General features: G+C 43.7%; 1 protein-coding gene across 1 annotated transcript in view; it reads right to left on the reverse strand.

The window, feature by feature from the left end:
• Positions 1 to 11,570: 11,570 nt before the first annotated feature.
• Positions 11,571 to 15,961, reverse strand: part of DSTYK (dual serine/threonine and tyrosine protein kinase) — a 665,420-nt gene continuing 661,029 nt past the window's right edge. The window contains exon 13 of the mRNA XM_085651221.1: positions 11,571 to 13,999. Coding sequence (XP_085507347.1) covers positions 13,812 to 13,999 — 188 coding nt within the window. The 3' untranslated portion in view covers positions 11,571 to 13,811. The remainder of the gene's footprint in view (positions 14,000 to 15,961) is intronic.

Here is a 15,961-nt window from a genome sequence, read left to right on the forward strand (position 1 = left end):
CCTAATTTATTATGCATGAGGATTCTTGGAAAAGTCCCCTGCACATGACTTACAACACAGCATGAACATACTCTGCGAAAAAGTCATGGTCATCTTCATCCTGGGGCGAAAGATCTGCTTTGCATAATTGCTGGAATTGTTCTAGGCTCATTTTCATAATCACACAAAACCACATCGATTGAGTAGGGAACCCAAGACTAAGTTTAAGGTATAAAAGACCCATACCGAAGATTAGATGGTTAGAGGAAAAGATTCAATGCGGACATCAGACGCTGAGATTGCTGCATGCAGAAACTCCAGCACGCAGTGGTCTGACATCCCTTGCGGGGTGTCCAACTAGAGACCAAGACTGGGTCCTTTGTTCTCTCCCATCAGGTAATGGGGTTGGCTCTTTCCTAGGGGATTCTTGGCTTTACACCGACATACATGCTAGGTACACTTAGATAGAGACTGCATATTAGGAGTATGCTTGATTAATGCTATGTATTACTCACTGTTTTTAGCACCATGGTAGATTTCTACCTTTAATTACTCTGTTGGTGCTTGTAATCTTATACATCTGTTTCGGTCTAATGATTGTCTAGGCAAACATGTTTTAGACTAGAATGGCGCTGGTTCAATAAATGCTTATTGAAAACGTCCCCATCGTTTATTCTGTATAACTCTCTGAGACCATGTGAGCATGAGTGACTGAGCAAAAAGTACTGTATCCACGATCCCTGAAGGATCAAGGGTTATCATGTTCGATGGTTGCCAGAAACAATTTGTCCCTTGGTAAGGTTAGGGGACTTAGGGTGGCACTGTGAGCTAGCTGATCTACAGGCTAACATATCCTTTGGAGGGTGTATGGAATCTGTATGGACACCAATCCCATAGATTGTTGTCTAAACGCGCAGATACTATATAGACTTAAATGAACTACATGGCGGAGGACAAAGGCACAAAAGCAAGTGAGAAGCTACTACAAATAGAAAAGGTACTGAAAGTAATTCGCAGTAAAAACGAAGATTTGGAGGCCAGATCCAGACTGAATAAATCGGAGGATACTTGGGGTGCTGAAGTCTACCTCCATGAACTGCATGGATGACTATGTGGAAAAGATGCTGCAGTCCCGCTTCTGTGAAGCGCTGTCCACTGTGTGTATTCTAAAACGGACACAGAGATGATTGGGCCAAAGACCTCAGCCAGGGACACTGGCTGGCCCCAGAATAGTCAGTCTCTTGAATTATAGGGATAAAGAGATGGTATTACGGCCTCCCAGAGATGGACATATGCTCAACTATCAAGGAAACAACATATCCTTTTTCACTGACTTTACGTTGGCAGTCCAGAATACTTTCTGCCCGTAAAGCTGTCCTCCTCAAAACTGATGGCAAATATTCCTGTACCCAGCCAGGTTGTGCATCATTTATGTAGGAAAGACTATATACTTTACTTACCCTAAGGCGGCTACTAGATTTGACAAGGGTCTCCCACTGTCGACAGCTGGGTCGCGGGCTGATCCCAAGACCGCTGACTCTGGCAATATCAGTGACAAGGATTAGTCACGCAGACACCCGCTATATTGATGACAGCAGCCGGCTGCCTGCAGGCCCTGAGCTAAACTTCCCTGGCCATGGGATTGCGACAGAAAACCCTGCGACTCGGGCCTCTTACTTCAGATGGACACGCAGATGTTACCTTGGGTCTCTATCCATTCGACGAGCACTGGCCACCAAAAAGCTGCCCCCCTCTAGGCACCCAGCTTCCCTCTACCTGGGAGTGTGCTGGGACTCTGGCATGCCCCTTGTGAAATGATCCCCTACTTGTTTCTTCGTTGTTGGCCCCTTGAGGCAGAGGTTGGGATGCATTGGCTATATTCAGCCCGATGGGGGGGGACTCTAGTGAGAGTGGGGTGGGTAATGTTTGGAGTAGCTGCTTGTAATAGTTTAAAATGCACCTCTACCCCCGCCCTCCCTATTCCCTTCCTCTCGTACATGGCATACAGCTGCGTCGCTGGGCTCTAGAGTCTTACGACGGCCTTGGTCAATACATCAGCGTGTTCTCCTAACTCTGCCATGGCGCCATTGACATATATAACTTGGAATGTCCGCTGATTGAATGATGGGTGCAAAACGTGACTTGTAATGGCATACCTGCAGCAGCATGGTGCAGCTATTTGCTTCCTGCAAGAAGTGCACCCGACAGATCACATGTTGCTGCGCCTGCATGTGGGATGGATTGGAGAGCGGCATGTTGCATGCAACTCAAGCTACTCTCGCGGTGTAGCCATCCTTATCAGGAAGGGCATGCCCTGGCACACACATGTCCTATGTGACAAGCAGAGACGATATGTGGCTCTCTGGCACCCTACAGGGACACCCCCTCAGACTTATCTCCATTTATGACCCCATTGTGGACGACCCCAGTTTCTTTTTAGAAATTTGGAAGTTGCATAGGATAAGTATAACCAATGATGCCTGCTGTGTCAGATGCTCGGCGCCCTGCACAGATTTCGTCCACTTAGCTTTGACAGGTCCTAGAGTATTTCAGTTCCAGCACTTTTTTTTTTAAACTCTTTTTATTAACAAAGACTCGAGAAACCACAGCAGACAGATGATACCATGAGGACAATGTTACCATGTACAACAAAACACAGTTGATACATTCTCAGGTGGGGCAGGTCCCCCGGTATTTCACCCCACATCACTGATCTAATAACCCCAGCCCTTGGTATCTCCGCCACGGCAGCCACACCCGTTCCCACTTCTTGACACACCCCCTACTCTTGTACACTGTTTCCTCCGCTCTCTGACACCAATCAAGGTCGCGCTTCCGTTCCTCAAGCGGGCGGGGGAGCCGGCACCCCCCCAGTTTCTGGCAATGTTACGCTTCGCCACTCCCGCCGCCAATGCCAACCATATACCCACATATCTGGACCAATCTGCCTCTCTTCTAATCATGAGAAGAAGCCACTTTGGGTCTAACGGGATTGGCTGATGTACCACCTCCGACATGACTTCTGTGGCCTTCCGCCAAATGTGGCTACCGTGGGACATTCCCACAGTGTGTATGAAGGTACCTTCCTCTCCGCACCCCCAAACGCACTGCGCAGACGTGGCGCGACCCCAGGAGCCAAGGTGGGTGCGAGGATAATAGACGCAATGCAGGATCTTGAGCTGCACTAACCTGAATCTGACGGGCATAGCCACTTCCCGAGGGCTCTGGAATGCCTCCTGCCAGTCTTCATCATCTAGGTCTCCTGCCCAGGCCGCCCTAAGGGAGACCATGGGATCCGGGAGGTTGTTCATTAATTTGCGATAGATCGTGGAAGTGGGTTTCCCCTCAGCAGTCCTTTTTTGACGCCATTGATGAGATCACAGACCTGCAGATAGAGTGCTCTCACTGTGTGGCGTTGTTGGGCTATGTTAAAGACGTCTCCCCCTTACCCCCCAAGCTGCAGAAACTGATCGCCCTCCTGCTCCTCTTGGGTAAAAGGTGAGTAGCGATCAGTTGGGGATGTTGCCCAATCCCTCCACTGGCTGACCGGCTCAGGGATGCCGCTTATTGCCAGAACCAGTTGAAGGCATATTGGGACTTGATGCCCATCTGATCACACCCTGAAGGTATTTGCACACCTCTAGAATCGTATTTGTGATGGCGAGATGCAGAGATCAATGTCTCCGACGCACACTAGGGCCTCCGTGTCATGGGGACCGGGGGTGCCGCTGCAAGTGCTACTGTGATCTGCTCTCCACGTGGGACTTCCCCCACACTCCCTTGATTTTCACTTGGTTATGACATCCATGTTTATGCTGATCGATGCTCCATAGAATGGCTTCTGTTTAACTCATTTGTGCTGTGAGGCAACTAGCTATGTAATAAAGTTAATTGAACTATACTTGTATATAGCCTCTAAAATACAATCTGCACTGCAATGTGTTCTCTCTGTCTACTTGATTTTAAAACTTCAATCAAAAGAAATTTAAAAAAAAAAGTTTGCTGTGAGGTTGCCGGGTGTAAATTCTCCCTTCCTGAAGGTCTTCTTAAAGGGGTGGTTCCTCTATGCATGCTACCTCTGAATTGCAAAGCCCCTATTGGTCTTGTCATCTAATTACCTTTTTTGATTGATTTAGGGTGTCATCTATAGCCCTTCCAAAGAGTTGTTTCCACTGAATGGTGCATTTAAGATGTTTTGTACTTCTGGTTTGAACCCTGCGGTCTTCTTTCTGCAATACCAATAATTTGTCTGCTTGATATCTCCACAGAATTTAAGGCCGATTTTAAGCATGCGTTAGCAATATTTTTCTCATCTTTTACTAGATGTGCTGCTCTGTTCCAATACTGTGTATTGTAGGTATTTCAATAACTCTATCTCTTCCCAATTGTTGATATGCGTGCCGGTTGAGCAAAACATTCAAAATTGCAATGTGCCTCTAGTTTGCCACACTTCGATCGACCTTTCGGCCCATAAGGTCCATCCTTTTACTCTCCTTATCTGGGGGAGGGCCTATTATGCTTGGTACATTTGATCTTTTTCTAGAAGTGGATGTTATAATAGAATCTGCTAAGACTAGCCCCTTGATGTCGTTTGGGTCCTTTGAAGAGTATTTGTACTTTTTCTCTGCACAAGGTGCAACTGCCTTGCATGTGGCAAGTTCCTTAAAAGCTTCTTTCCCTTGATATTACACACTTGGTAACATATGGAGAAATTGGTTTCTAGATTGTGTAGGCAGGAGAGTCTTTAAATAAAAAGCATGATTGGAGTTTTTCCTCCACAAGTTGAACTCCATCTCTATCTGCTGCCCCATTAGTGACCGGATTATACACCCCTTGTGTCATCGGGTGGTGACGACTTCAGGGGATAGGTTTCGACAGCCTCTTCTGGGAGAATATATCTCAAGATCCTGCCATTGTGTTTCTGGATATTCTGAAGCCTTAGAACCGTTGTACATTTGTTCTTTTACCTCTTCGTAGATTTCCTCTTCCTGTTCCTCCTGAGGCTCAAGAGTTAAGGGCGGCTCTATGTCTTTGGTGTTTTTTTGCGTTGCTCTATTATCATCGAGCTCTTAGTAGGGATTTGAAATTGCTTTAGACTTTAATCCAAGTTCTTTTTTAATTGTAAAATACTAGCCATTTCAGGCTCCAACCTTCTTCTCTTCCTCTCTCTCTATGCTTGATTTTCGACGTCGAGTTTCAGATTTTCTCTTTGATGTCAAAGGATCTTTTGTAGACTGTGCCGACGACAAACTGTCTTTCAGATTTTGACCGCTCCAGTTTTGACGATGATGTGTCTTTTCCTTGACCGTCTTGGATTTTTTGGGGGTCTTTCCTGTTGCGGAGTCCTTTTTGAAGAATTGGAGGGTATTTTTGTCTCAGCCAGGAGTGTGGTCATCGAGTGCTTGGATGCAGAGGCTCCCATCGAGGGCCTAGAGTCTGACTTTCCGGACTCATCCAATTTTTTTTTTTTAGAGGACAATAGTTCTTACCTCACGAGAAGCCTTCTTGCCTACCTGTGTTTCGACTTCCACAACCTGGATGTAGGTCTCAGTCTCTCCTTCTGGGTCCTTCTGTGACATTCTCCTCATTGTCACTTGAGAAGCCCAGATCTCGTAGGGACGATGGTGTAGGTTGGCCCTGCATATTGTAGTTGGCTCTTCATTGCCTCTCTCACTCTCAGAATCTTCGGGGTGAACACTGAGCACGTGTTGTAGTCTTCACGTCAGTTGTCTACCTGCAGGCAGAGGTTGCAACCCGGATGTTGGCCCTTTTGGGCGAACTTGTGATGGCAATTTCTGCAGAACCGGAATGGTGTATTTTCAATTACCATGCACAGAGAGGCCCCTGCACTTCATTCTCTGTAGTAGTCTTAGAGGTGCTCACTTCTCCACTAGAACGTCTCTTGGTACTTTCTGATCCTTCCTTCTTTCCAGTTGACTTTTGATGGGTTTTTTGGAGAATTTTTACCAATATCAGGTGGCAGCTGCTTAGGCTTAACTATGCACAGGTGTAATGCACTTGAAACTAAAGGACCCTAACCTGCAGTCTTAAAACAGGCCTACCATCCTCTTATACAAATTGTACACTTTGCCTCCTGACAAGAAACATTAGGGACTAGTAGCAGTGTCTTCATGTTCATATTGTCAAGTAAAGGTCAGGGTTGGACCCTCCTTGCTGCATGCTGGGATCACAACAAAGTTATCTCACTTTTGCTTTTCCTTTCCAGGATCACGGAAGAAAGATTTGAAAAACAACAATGCTGGGAACTGTAGCATACTCCAAATGAGTAAGCAATGCTGCCACCTTCAACTTGGAAGCTGATTTACTATTCCGACACATGATTTGAAAAAGGAAGCACCGCAAGCTGAAAGTGCCTGTAGCCCACTGCAAAGCCTGCAGTTTACAGTGGGCACGGGCACTTTCAGCTTGCTGTGCTCCTTTTCAGGTCTCGCCTGGTGTAGCAGCGCAAAGCGCTGCTCGCTGGGCGAGAGATTTTGTAGGAAAGTACATTTGAGGAGACTTGAAACCTTGCCCCTCATTTTCATTGGCTGGTGTCCCCGTTTATGCTAAACGGTGGCCTACCATTGGAAATGAGGGTTTTTTGGTGACGCCCTTTCGCCTTGCCGATCTGGACTGGCTAGTCTGCTTTGCGGCTGTCGCAAAGCACTTTCTTATCTTTATGGGGCCATGTGCTTCTAATTAGCGTGGAGGAGCGCACTGCCCCCAACCTCTCAAAGGAAAAAAATCTTGGTTTCATCAAGATTTTTTTCCTTTGAAAGGTCGGGGCAGTGCGCGCCTCCACGCTAATGAGAAACACATGGCCCCATAAAGATAAGAGATCAGTGCTTGTTTTCCTTTGCAGTACGCGTGGCTTATATTTCCTTTATTTTAGTTGCTTTGCTTCGTTGCGGTATGTATTTTAAACGTGCACCCACTTTCTATTTTCTTTTGTTGAGTTTACGTTGTTTCTAACCAGTCTAAGATGGTGATATGAGCATTTTAATTATCACTTGGGTAGTCCCATTTCTATTGCCACACGATTCCACTGTTTAAGACGCATGGCTATCTCCCGGCGGAGGTGCTTGGGGTGCAGTTAGTGGCGTCACAGGGCAGCACTGTTTATCCCGGATGGTACAGCAGGCTCTGCAGGAGGCTGGCAAACAGCTTTGGGTGGGAAGTGGGTTTTAACTGTGCACTGATTGGAGATTGTCCTGAGGGTGCAGTTTTAAACAACAAAAGTAAAGCTGTTCCATTTGAGGGTGAATTGGGCTGCTATTGTGTCACATCCTCTGTCACACTCAACGCACAGGTACTCACAGTGGCACTGAGTGCACCAAACATGCTTTTTCATAATTCGTTCAAACAGCGCAACCGGGCGCATTCTATGTCTGCTTTATTTAAGACCAAAGGAAATGACGGGTTCAAGCAGTTTTCTTTATTCATGGCGATAAGCCAAATTTGCCTTCAAATGGAACAGCTTTCCTTCGGTCTTTTAAAACTGCACCCTCAGGAAAATATCCATTTTCCATGGAACCTGAATATTGGTTGTTTGTTAGAAGAAATAATGCACAATCTGTCAGCCCACTCCCATTATAATTTCCACTGCACACCGAACTCTAAAAATACCATCCTTAAGAACATAAAACTGTTTTTCACTTTTCAGTAGTTTTTGGCCTTCTGAAGGATTAGTTTGGTATGGTATGAACAGCAATGTAAAAGTAGCTTGTAAGAAATGCCATACGATCCTAAATGTAGCCCCTACAGGCAGGTGCCTACAAGCTGTCCCCTCCGTAATGTGCACCCAAGAAGAAATTCCTAACAAGCAATACACATCAACCTATGCTCTACAAAATATGGCACAAAAGGAAGAGGCTTTTTAGAACCTACAAGAGTAAATATGCACTTTTTCCACACTTTAGACCCTCCACAAAGAAAGATGTAATACTCCCAAACAAGATTATTTGTCTAAATTAGTAGTACTGGTAAACTACAGTTATGTCAATGAAAACAGGCCAATAATTATTTATCTGCACTGCACTAGCTTTTATTAAAGATCAAACTCAGACATTTATTTTACTACCACTTGTATCCACATTGCATATTTTTGCAGAATCTGTGTGGAACCAGAGGGTGATGCCTGTGAATTACCACAGGTCTGACTCAGCATTTTAGGATTTTATTTGTTAAAAAAGAAAGTAACTGAGTAATAAACACCCTTTTTCTACTGTACTAAGTAAAGGGAAATCTCAGAAGCAGTGACTGTACAAACATAAGGTACATTTTATATTCTTGCTCTGTGCAAACTGAATCTTTCTCTCCGTAGGTCACGGTGTTCGAAGTTTGCAACCATACTGCTGCAACCAAAAGTGTTGTCCCATTTTCCACACATTCTCTAGCCCCAAGCATGCTTCACTCCGTTTCAATTTTGTCTACTCCCCTAGAAATGTTTCCTTATTATGTTTATGCTCGTATTGTGTGTTTAGTTGCCTAGCAGTGGCAACAAGAAGAGGCCATGCTAAAGGGGTTCTGGCTATGTTACTTTCAACAAAGTTTGATTGGAAATTTCGAACAATACCTATAGAAATACCTCTAAGGTTTAAAGATTTAATTGTCACTCATGCTACCTCCCTGTGTAAACTCCTTTCTAATATTTAACGTTTAAGTGCATCCAGGAAGATGCATGATGGTATTTTAAATTCAGAAACAAAGTAATGTCCGGACTGTCGCAGTGGGCAGAGTGAACACCAATCATGAAGACATGTGAACTGTGCACTGAAAGAAGTGCTGTGTTTCAAGCTGTTACAACGCTTTGTTGATCAATACTATGCATATCAAAATCCATCAATTAGGTTCACAACTGACTTTACAGTCTGACACCATGACATGCATAGGTCACAGTTCTTTCAGTTCCTAATTTATTATAAACAAAGTAAATCCAATTTATTAACAAGCTTCAAATAAAAGTTCCAGTTAGTTGTGACTGTAATAATATATTCACTTTTCACAACACCGGCCCATTTAAAAGATGTTACGTGACATATCAAAGATGAAGTTTACTACATGATAAGCCAGAGTCCAACAAGATTAAGGAAAGGAAACGTGGCAAACCTTTACTGATTATTAATGTACTTTATCTGCTTGAATTGAGATTATAATTACTACATTTTTTTAGGGCATTAAAACCACTAAGCACAAAAACCTACATCTTTCAACTGCAGGTTTTGAAAACACATAAATAAAAGGCATTATCATTTACATGCTAATAATTCAAACTCTTGCAAATGCCAGACCTATTGATTTGCAAAATGCCCTTTCTTTGCACACACTTTCTAATTCAACTTGGCAGTTTTTAGTCTGATCCAAGTTTATGTATTAAACCTTATATTTACCACCCCCCACCCATTACAGGTCACATAAATGGCAATAGCGCTATGCAAATATCACTCCACTGCATACAAAAAAAAAAAAAGTAAAAAACCTGGTCATTTTCAACACCAAGAGCTCTAGCTTTCACAAATGCGAGACCTATTGCATTGCAAATGCTTGTTAGCTTCTGTGAGCCTGCAGGTCGGGGATGTGAAAATAAAAGTACGGCAGATTCAATGCCAACATCCATTTGCCACAATCCAGGGCAGAGAGTCCCCGAGCCAGGAGGAAGCATTTTGGATTTGTCCTTGCGCAGAAAGGCATTGAGAGGGCAAAGATCAAGGATAGGATAGAGGCCCTGCCCTTTTGTAGCACAAGTAAGTGGGGGAAATCGCACCCAATTCCTACTTCCGAAGCCGGTATCTTCTCTATGGTTCCTTTGGCCAAAAGAGACTCACTTCCTAGCATTAGAGGGATATGAGGTGCTTCGAGAAGTGGTATGAAGTAGGTGGCAGGTGCAGTAGGTCTAAAGGTAATAGCAGGGCATACCCCATTGGAAGGGTGCACGGAGTTTGTGGCCAGAAGATTGGGATGAATGCTGCCCGTGGTGGCCAGGTCGTTGTCTGTTAGGCCCACAACTCGTAAGGGCTGGGAGGCCTGTTGTGCAGGCTGAGGAGCCGACATTGCAGAAATGCTAGGTCCCTGGTATATCACAGAAAATAATAAAATTGGGGGTGGGGAGGAGGGGCAGATTGCCGGCTGGAGCTGAAAGGCCCAAATAGTGTGCCCTAGCACAGCTGCCCTTAAAGCTGTCCAAGGTCTCACCATAACAAGCGTGATCCATGAAAATGCATGTCCATCAAAGACACCTGGATGTCATGGCATCGAAGCACCACAATGCTTCCCATATCCCTACCTAGACAAAGACTGATTTGCTTTTCTGCTCCTGTTGTGCAAAGCATAAACACTCTCTGGTGAATCCATACTAACAAATGTTTACCCATGTTCCTTTTCATTGTTACTTCAGCCTCCAGGTTCAGAGTTCTTCTCCTCAAAAGTTGGATGCGACTTGAAGCATAGCTATCAGAGTTATTTTGGGGCGCTCTGAGAAGCTACTGAACTTCAATAACTCTTGTATATTGCTGCTGTATCAAGTATTCCACATGGCTACATAGTAAGAAGAAAAGAAGAAACATGAAAAGTGCACCTCAGGACATATGGAAAGGGTGGTGAAGGAACAGTCAGGGCAACTATCCTTGTAGTCTTTGCTGCAAGAGATGAGTCTATTCATGATTTTAAATCCCACACTTTAATCAGAATGTGCTGCCAACTTATTCACAGTAGGTTTATTATGCTCACAGGCTTTACAGATTCACCAGGACAAGAACTTATTGGCTGTGTTTTTTGCAAATCGTGCCTCTTCGCTACATAATGAGGGCACCTACTCTCCCACACCGAGACCTCTTAACTACCTTATTGGGGAGGAACGTCCTAAACTGCCAGTACTGCACTTACTAGTGGTATGTTCCCCTGCAGCTTACATTATTTTTTTACACTAATTGGTCACTCATAGTTGTGCAAGTATGACACTACATGCAAAGTTTGTCGGAGAACAGGTTACCGTTTTATGTGCAAAACTTCAACAAAAAACACAAGTTGAAGTTTACTTTAGAAAGGCAAGATGCAAATTATTTTCTTGGACTACACAACAAAGCCCATTTACCCTAACGCCCATTTTGGTTCTAGGCATGCTTTGGCTCAAATGTGCGCCACCAAAGTGCCTGAAAATGTTTCTAGTGTAAATTCCAAACTGCAATGATAGCACTCAATGGCCACATGCAGAGAAAATAGCACATTGCATTTAACTAAGAACAACAAGGGCCAGGTCCTCAATTGGCAAGCAACTTGTGAGAAAGTCTAGAATTAATCTTCAATGGTGAGAAAATCAGTTACTGCATCCTTGGAACCCATTTGACCGTTTGTCATACAGGATAAAAACATGTTAATTATCTTTCGGTGAGGGGCTTCCATCTTTTTTATTTTTTATGTTTAAAGAAAATCAACATGTTGTACCTGGAGAGAATAGAGTACAAGACAGATCACTTGCATGAATTATTTTTGCGGACAACCAACACACTGTCTGAAGTGGGAAAGAGATATTAGTATTTCGAGAAACGAGATTAAGAAACAAACAAACTCCTAAAGAATAAATGCAAGACCAAACATTCAAAGTGAGAATTCACAATAGAAAGCTTCAGTTTAATATAAGTGAATATACATATATTTATATATTTGTACATAAAGTGTATTTCTTTAAACAATTTTGAAATACTGGCCTCCGCTTTAAGGTCGATACAGCAAGGCTACACAACACCACAAGGTATCACCCTGTTACGGGGTGCTCATCTAGTGTTAACACTTGTAAAAACATACAAGGCTTGCCTCGAGCTTGTACATTTTTCCTACCCAGCAAAAAACGCAACATTCCTGTGCTATATAACTGTGGAAAGTGCAGGGTTTAAAGTAGAAGTCTATTACTTTCCCTATTAGAACTCAGCTGAAACATGTTATACCCTCCCCTACAGCACATCCCAATGTTATCCTCTTCTCTCAATACTGTTGGTTACAAAGGATGACCATGCATTCTACTTCTCTGGACCTCAATCCTTACACATAGCAACACTGCACTGTATTAGGGGTACATATACAGAAAGCTGAACATCATTTCGGTGCATGCCGTATGGATTGTTCTGAGCTGCCCGGTTAAATAAGGCCCACATTCTGAAAAATACATTAAAAATTAACAAAGCATACGCCCTAGAAAGCAAGCAAGACGTCTCATAGCAAGACATATACTGACCCAGACGGACCATAAGAGCAGCCTTTAATTAGGCCACGACAGGACACCCTGTGTAATGTACATGTAGATGCCGGCATTCAGAGCTACTAAGTAGAAAATAGATAAATAGAAATGTTAGAAACATGCAAACGTGATAAAACATTAAAACACAGGTTCAACGAACCAAACTTAAAGTCCGTTTCAAAACTAATGGTAAACAACCTTGCGAAAATGTGGAAGATTTTTTCATCAGGACTGTAAGCCATAAAAAATATTAGGTAAAAAGTTACAGCATATGGGGGCTTTTGGCCAGGAATGCCTCAGCCATACCAATGAAAGCCAACCACCCACCCATTCTCCAAGTGAAAACAAAACACTATCAGAACATCATTTAAAAAAAATAAATAAAATAAACAGATGCCTTCGGAATGACCCAAGATTTTTTTTTTTTCTTTTTTTACACTAGTGAAAGATGTAGCCTTTGTCTAGTGGAAAAGGAACGGCTGCTACTACCACTGTACATGCCCCCCACAAAGCTACTTTGCTGCAGCATCGAAAGATGACCAGACCAGACCAAGAATACGCCTAAATTGAAATTGACGAGGAGAGAGGGACAGTACATGGAAGTATGGCAAAACTAACTACCACAATGTTTCAGAGAGGAAGCAATGATGTGAAGATGCTATGCTAAGTGACTGAAGATTGTACAGACACAAACTAGCCAATGGCCTGGATGCACTGGACGTAACCCACTGCCAATTAAAAAAAAAAAGATACTGCTGGAACTTATTTTAAAAACCAATCTGTATAAGCAGAGTTTAAAACCATCACATTTCAAAAATCAGGGTTTTGGTAAAAAATACAGAACAGAGACGTTTCATTTTCGTCCAGCATACAAGGGCACAGCTCATGGTCTAATATGTCACCACGGACTGCATTTACAGTCCTTGAACAGGTGAAGCTCCAAGTTTCATCTGAACCAAAACGTGACTGTGTAAGTAGATATGAAGTCATGGGGGACCATCATCTGGACTATGGATGTCCTCTGCATATCAGGGTTGGGTTGGTTAGCCGTTAAAATGTGTACGTATATCCAATACTACAAATACTCAATAGCTTATGTTCCCATAGTCCTAGCCTCTGCATAGTTCCATGAACACCTCCATGGTGGACAAGGAAAGAAGTATTGCACATCAATGGAGTAGGAAAGAAGCCGGACTATGGACTTGCAGTCCAGATGGCCCTGGCTAGGAGTGCTCTTTCGGAAGGCAATTAGGACAGAAGAAATCGAGGTCCATAATAAACACATGCCTTTGCCAGTAGGAATACTGCATTTACTGCAACGGCTAGAGGCATTGCTCTGGATCCCAGGAAATTCAGATCACACCCCTCCATTGAAGACCTCCACATGGAGTGTCATTTCTGAAAACTCATCGTAGCCAGTTGGAATTCTGTTTGGGTGGAAGAATTCAGCAGACGGCATGCATCTGAACACTCATAGGTAACTCATGCCCGAAAAGCCATTAGTGTGCATGTTGCAACACTCCCCACGAGATTGAAACAGTCAACGAATAGTTCGGGTGCAAAGTTCAGTAAGATAGAAAGGAGATGCTGCAACGCTTCTGGTTCAGGTGGAATCCTCAAGGGTCCTGCTCAAGCTCTCAGAATTTGGACGACAGAGACGGGTCATGATGCCCTGAAGCATTGGTTCTACGATGCCAAGGAGGGGCCGCTTGGAAGGCTCTCCGTTCCAGCAGGCTTCCATGAGCTGCCAGCATTCCTCATCAAACACAGGCAGACGCTCAGGGCGTGCTCCTAGAAACAGGAAAAGCTATTATAAGAAACAAAGGTAATACATTCAACATTCATTGTCCTATAACTTCTAGCACTTAATCTAGATAGGCTGCTGCTTCTCATAAGAGATAATTTCCCTTTGGCTAATCAATAGTGGGCTTCACCAGGGAGTGTGGCAGAACATTTCTGGGCTCTTCAGGTGGGTGGCATTATTTAAACAGGATACAATTTCATGAGCAACTCCAGTAACATACTAGAAAACAGTCTTGGAATATCTTGCTTTCTGCCCCATGACTGCTTCACTTGCCAAAACAGTTGCTTCTCATTCTGAGACCATGCACAATACACATTAAAATAAGCGCACCTGCTCAGTCCTGTTGGCCCTTAAAAAATACAACCAACAAGAACACATGCAATCCTTTGCCTCACTGAGGCTAATTAAACTGGAGTGGAAGCCTAATATTTGTGAAAAGTTTCTTCGTTGTTTTGCACTGTGCCACTTCAGAAGACATGCAGATACAACAGTTACAAATTTTATTATGCAAGGACAAAATAGAACACGTTATTTCCCTTCAGTAGCACTCTTTCTGGTTAACACACTCCCTGATTTTCCTCACCTAATGAATTTCCTACTGGCACCAGACTAAAAACTCTAAAGCAATGCTCCTAAGCGCCAGAAGGTGCCGCCGTGAAATTCAGCATCAGCGCCATTCTGTCTCGGGAGTCACACACAGAGCCGCATATAATAGCCACCCAAGCACACATCAGTTTATTTCATGAATTCTTCTGCACCCTTGGACGCGAATCCCTCCAGCAAATACAACAAACCAGTGTGCAGATTCCTTAGATTGGGATCTTTTTAGATAGAATAGCCTATACTATAGAACAGGAAGGTGGGAGGGTGGTGAGGAATCTGTGGTTATGTAGAGCATCAACTAAAAGGAAAATGTTACTTAACCTGTAAGCATCTATTTGTGACATGTAGTGCTATAGATTCACCTGCGGTGCATACTCCTGTCATCTAGTGTTGGGCTCGGATATGTGCAAGATGTTTTTCTTCAAAGAAGTCTTCTAGTCATGAGGAACTCCACCTACAGCTGGTAATACGCATTGGCTCCATTGTTAGATTGTTTTTTCCACATACAGAGTGAGAACATAGATGGAGCATCGATATACAGAAAGATGACCAGGTGTAGGAAAGATCACAGACTAAAGTTTAAGAGAAACGTCTGCAACACCAAAAGTTGTCGGGGGGGGGAAGGGTGGGTACATGTGAATATACATCACTAGATGCCACGAACAGATGATTACAGGGTAAGTAACATTTTCCGTTCAAGGCATGTGTGGCTGTAGATACATATGCTGTGCATAGACTGTAAAGCAGTCCTCATCTAAACGGTGGATAGCCTGAAGAGGTTGCAGAAGATTGAAAAAGCATATGAATTACAGCTTGTTGGAGTGTCAGTATGTCCCCACAATAGTGTTTAGTGAAAGAGTGTGGTGTGGACCAGGTAGCTGCTTTGCAGATATCAGCTATAGGAATCTTCCTGATGAATGCCATAGAGGCCCCTTTCTTTACAGGTAGAATGGGGTCTGGGAGGGAAAGGGAAAGGCAAAGGTCTCTTGGTTTTGCATAGCATGTTTGAATGCATTTAACGATCCATCTGGCTATGCATGATTTAAAAATAGCCTGCCCCTTGTGCGTTTTTGAGAAAGCAACAAAGAGCTGCTGAGTCCTGCAAAAGAGTTACACTGTAGCCACATAGTACATAAGGACTCGCTCAACATTTAGAGCTTGGAAAACCCGTTCTGCAAACAAGTCAGAGTGGGGAAAGAAAAAAGGCAGATCAATGGACTGGTTAAGCTGGAAAGGAGAAACCACCTTAGGAAGGAACTTAGGGTAAGTACAGTGGAAAACCGTATCTCTGAACCTGAAAGAAGGGCTCTTCTAGTGTTAATGCCTGAAGCTCACTGACATCTGTC

Source organism: Triturus cristatus, chromosome 1_1, assembly GCF_964204655.1.
Source record: "Triturus cristatus chromosome 1_1, aTriCri1.1, whole genome shotgun sequence".
NCBI classification, from domain to species: Eukaryota; Metazoa; Chordata; class Amphibia; order Caudata; family Salamandridae; genus Triturus; species Triturus cristatus.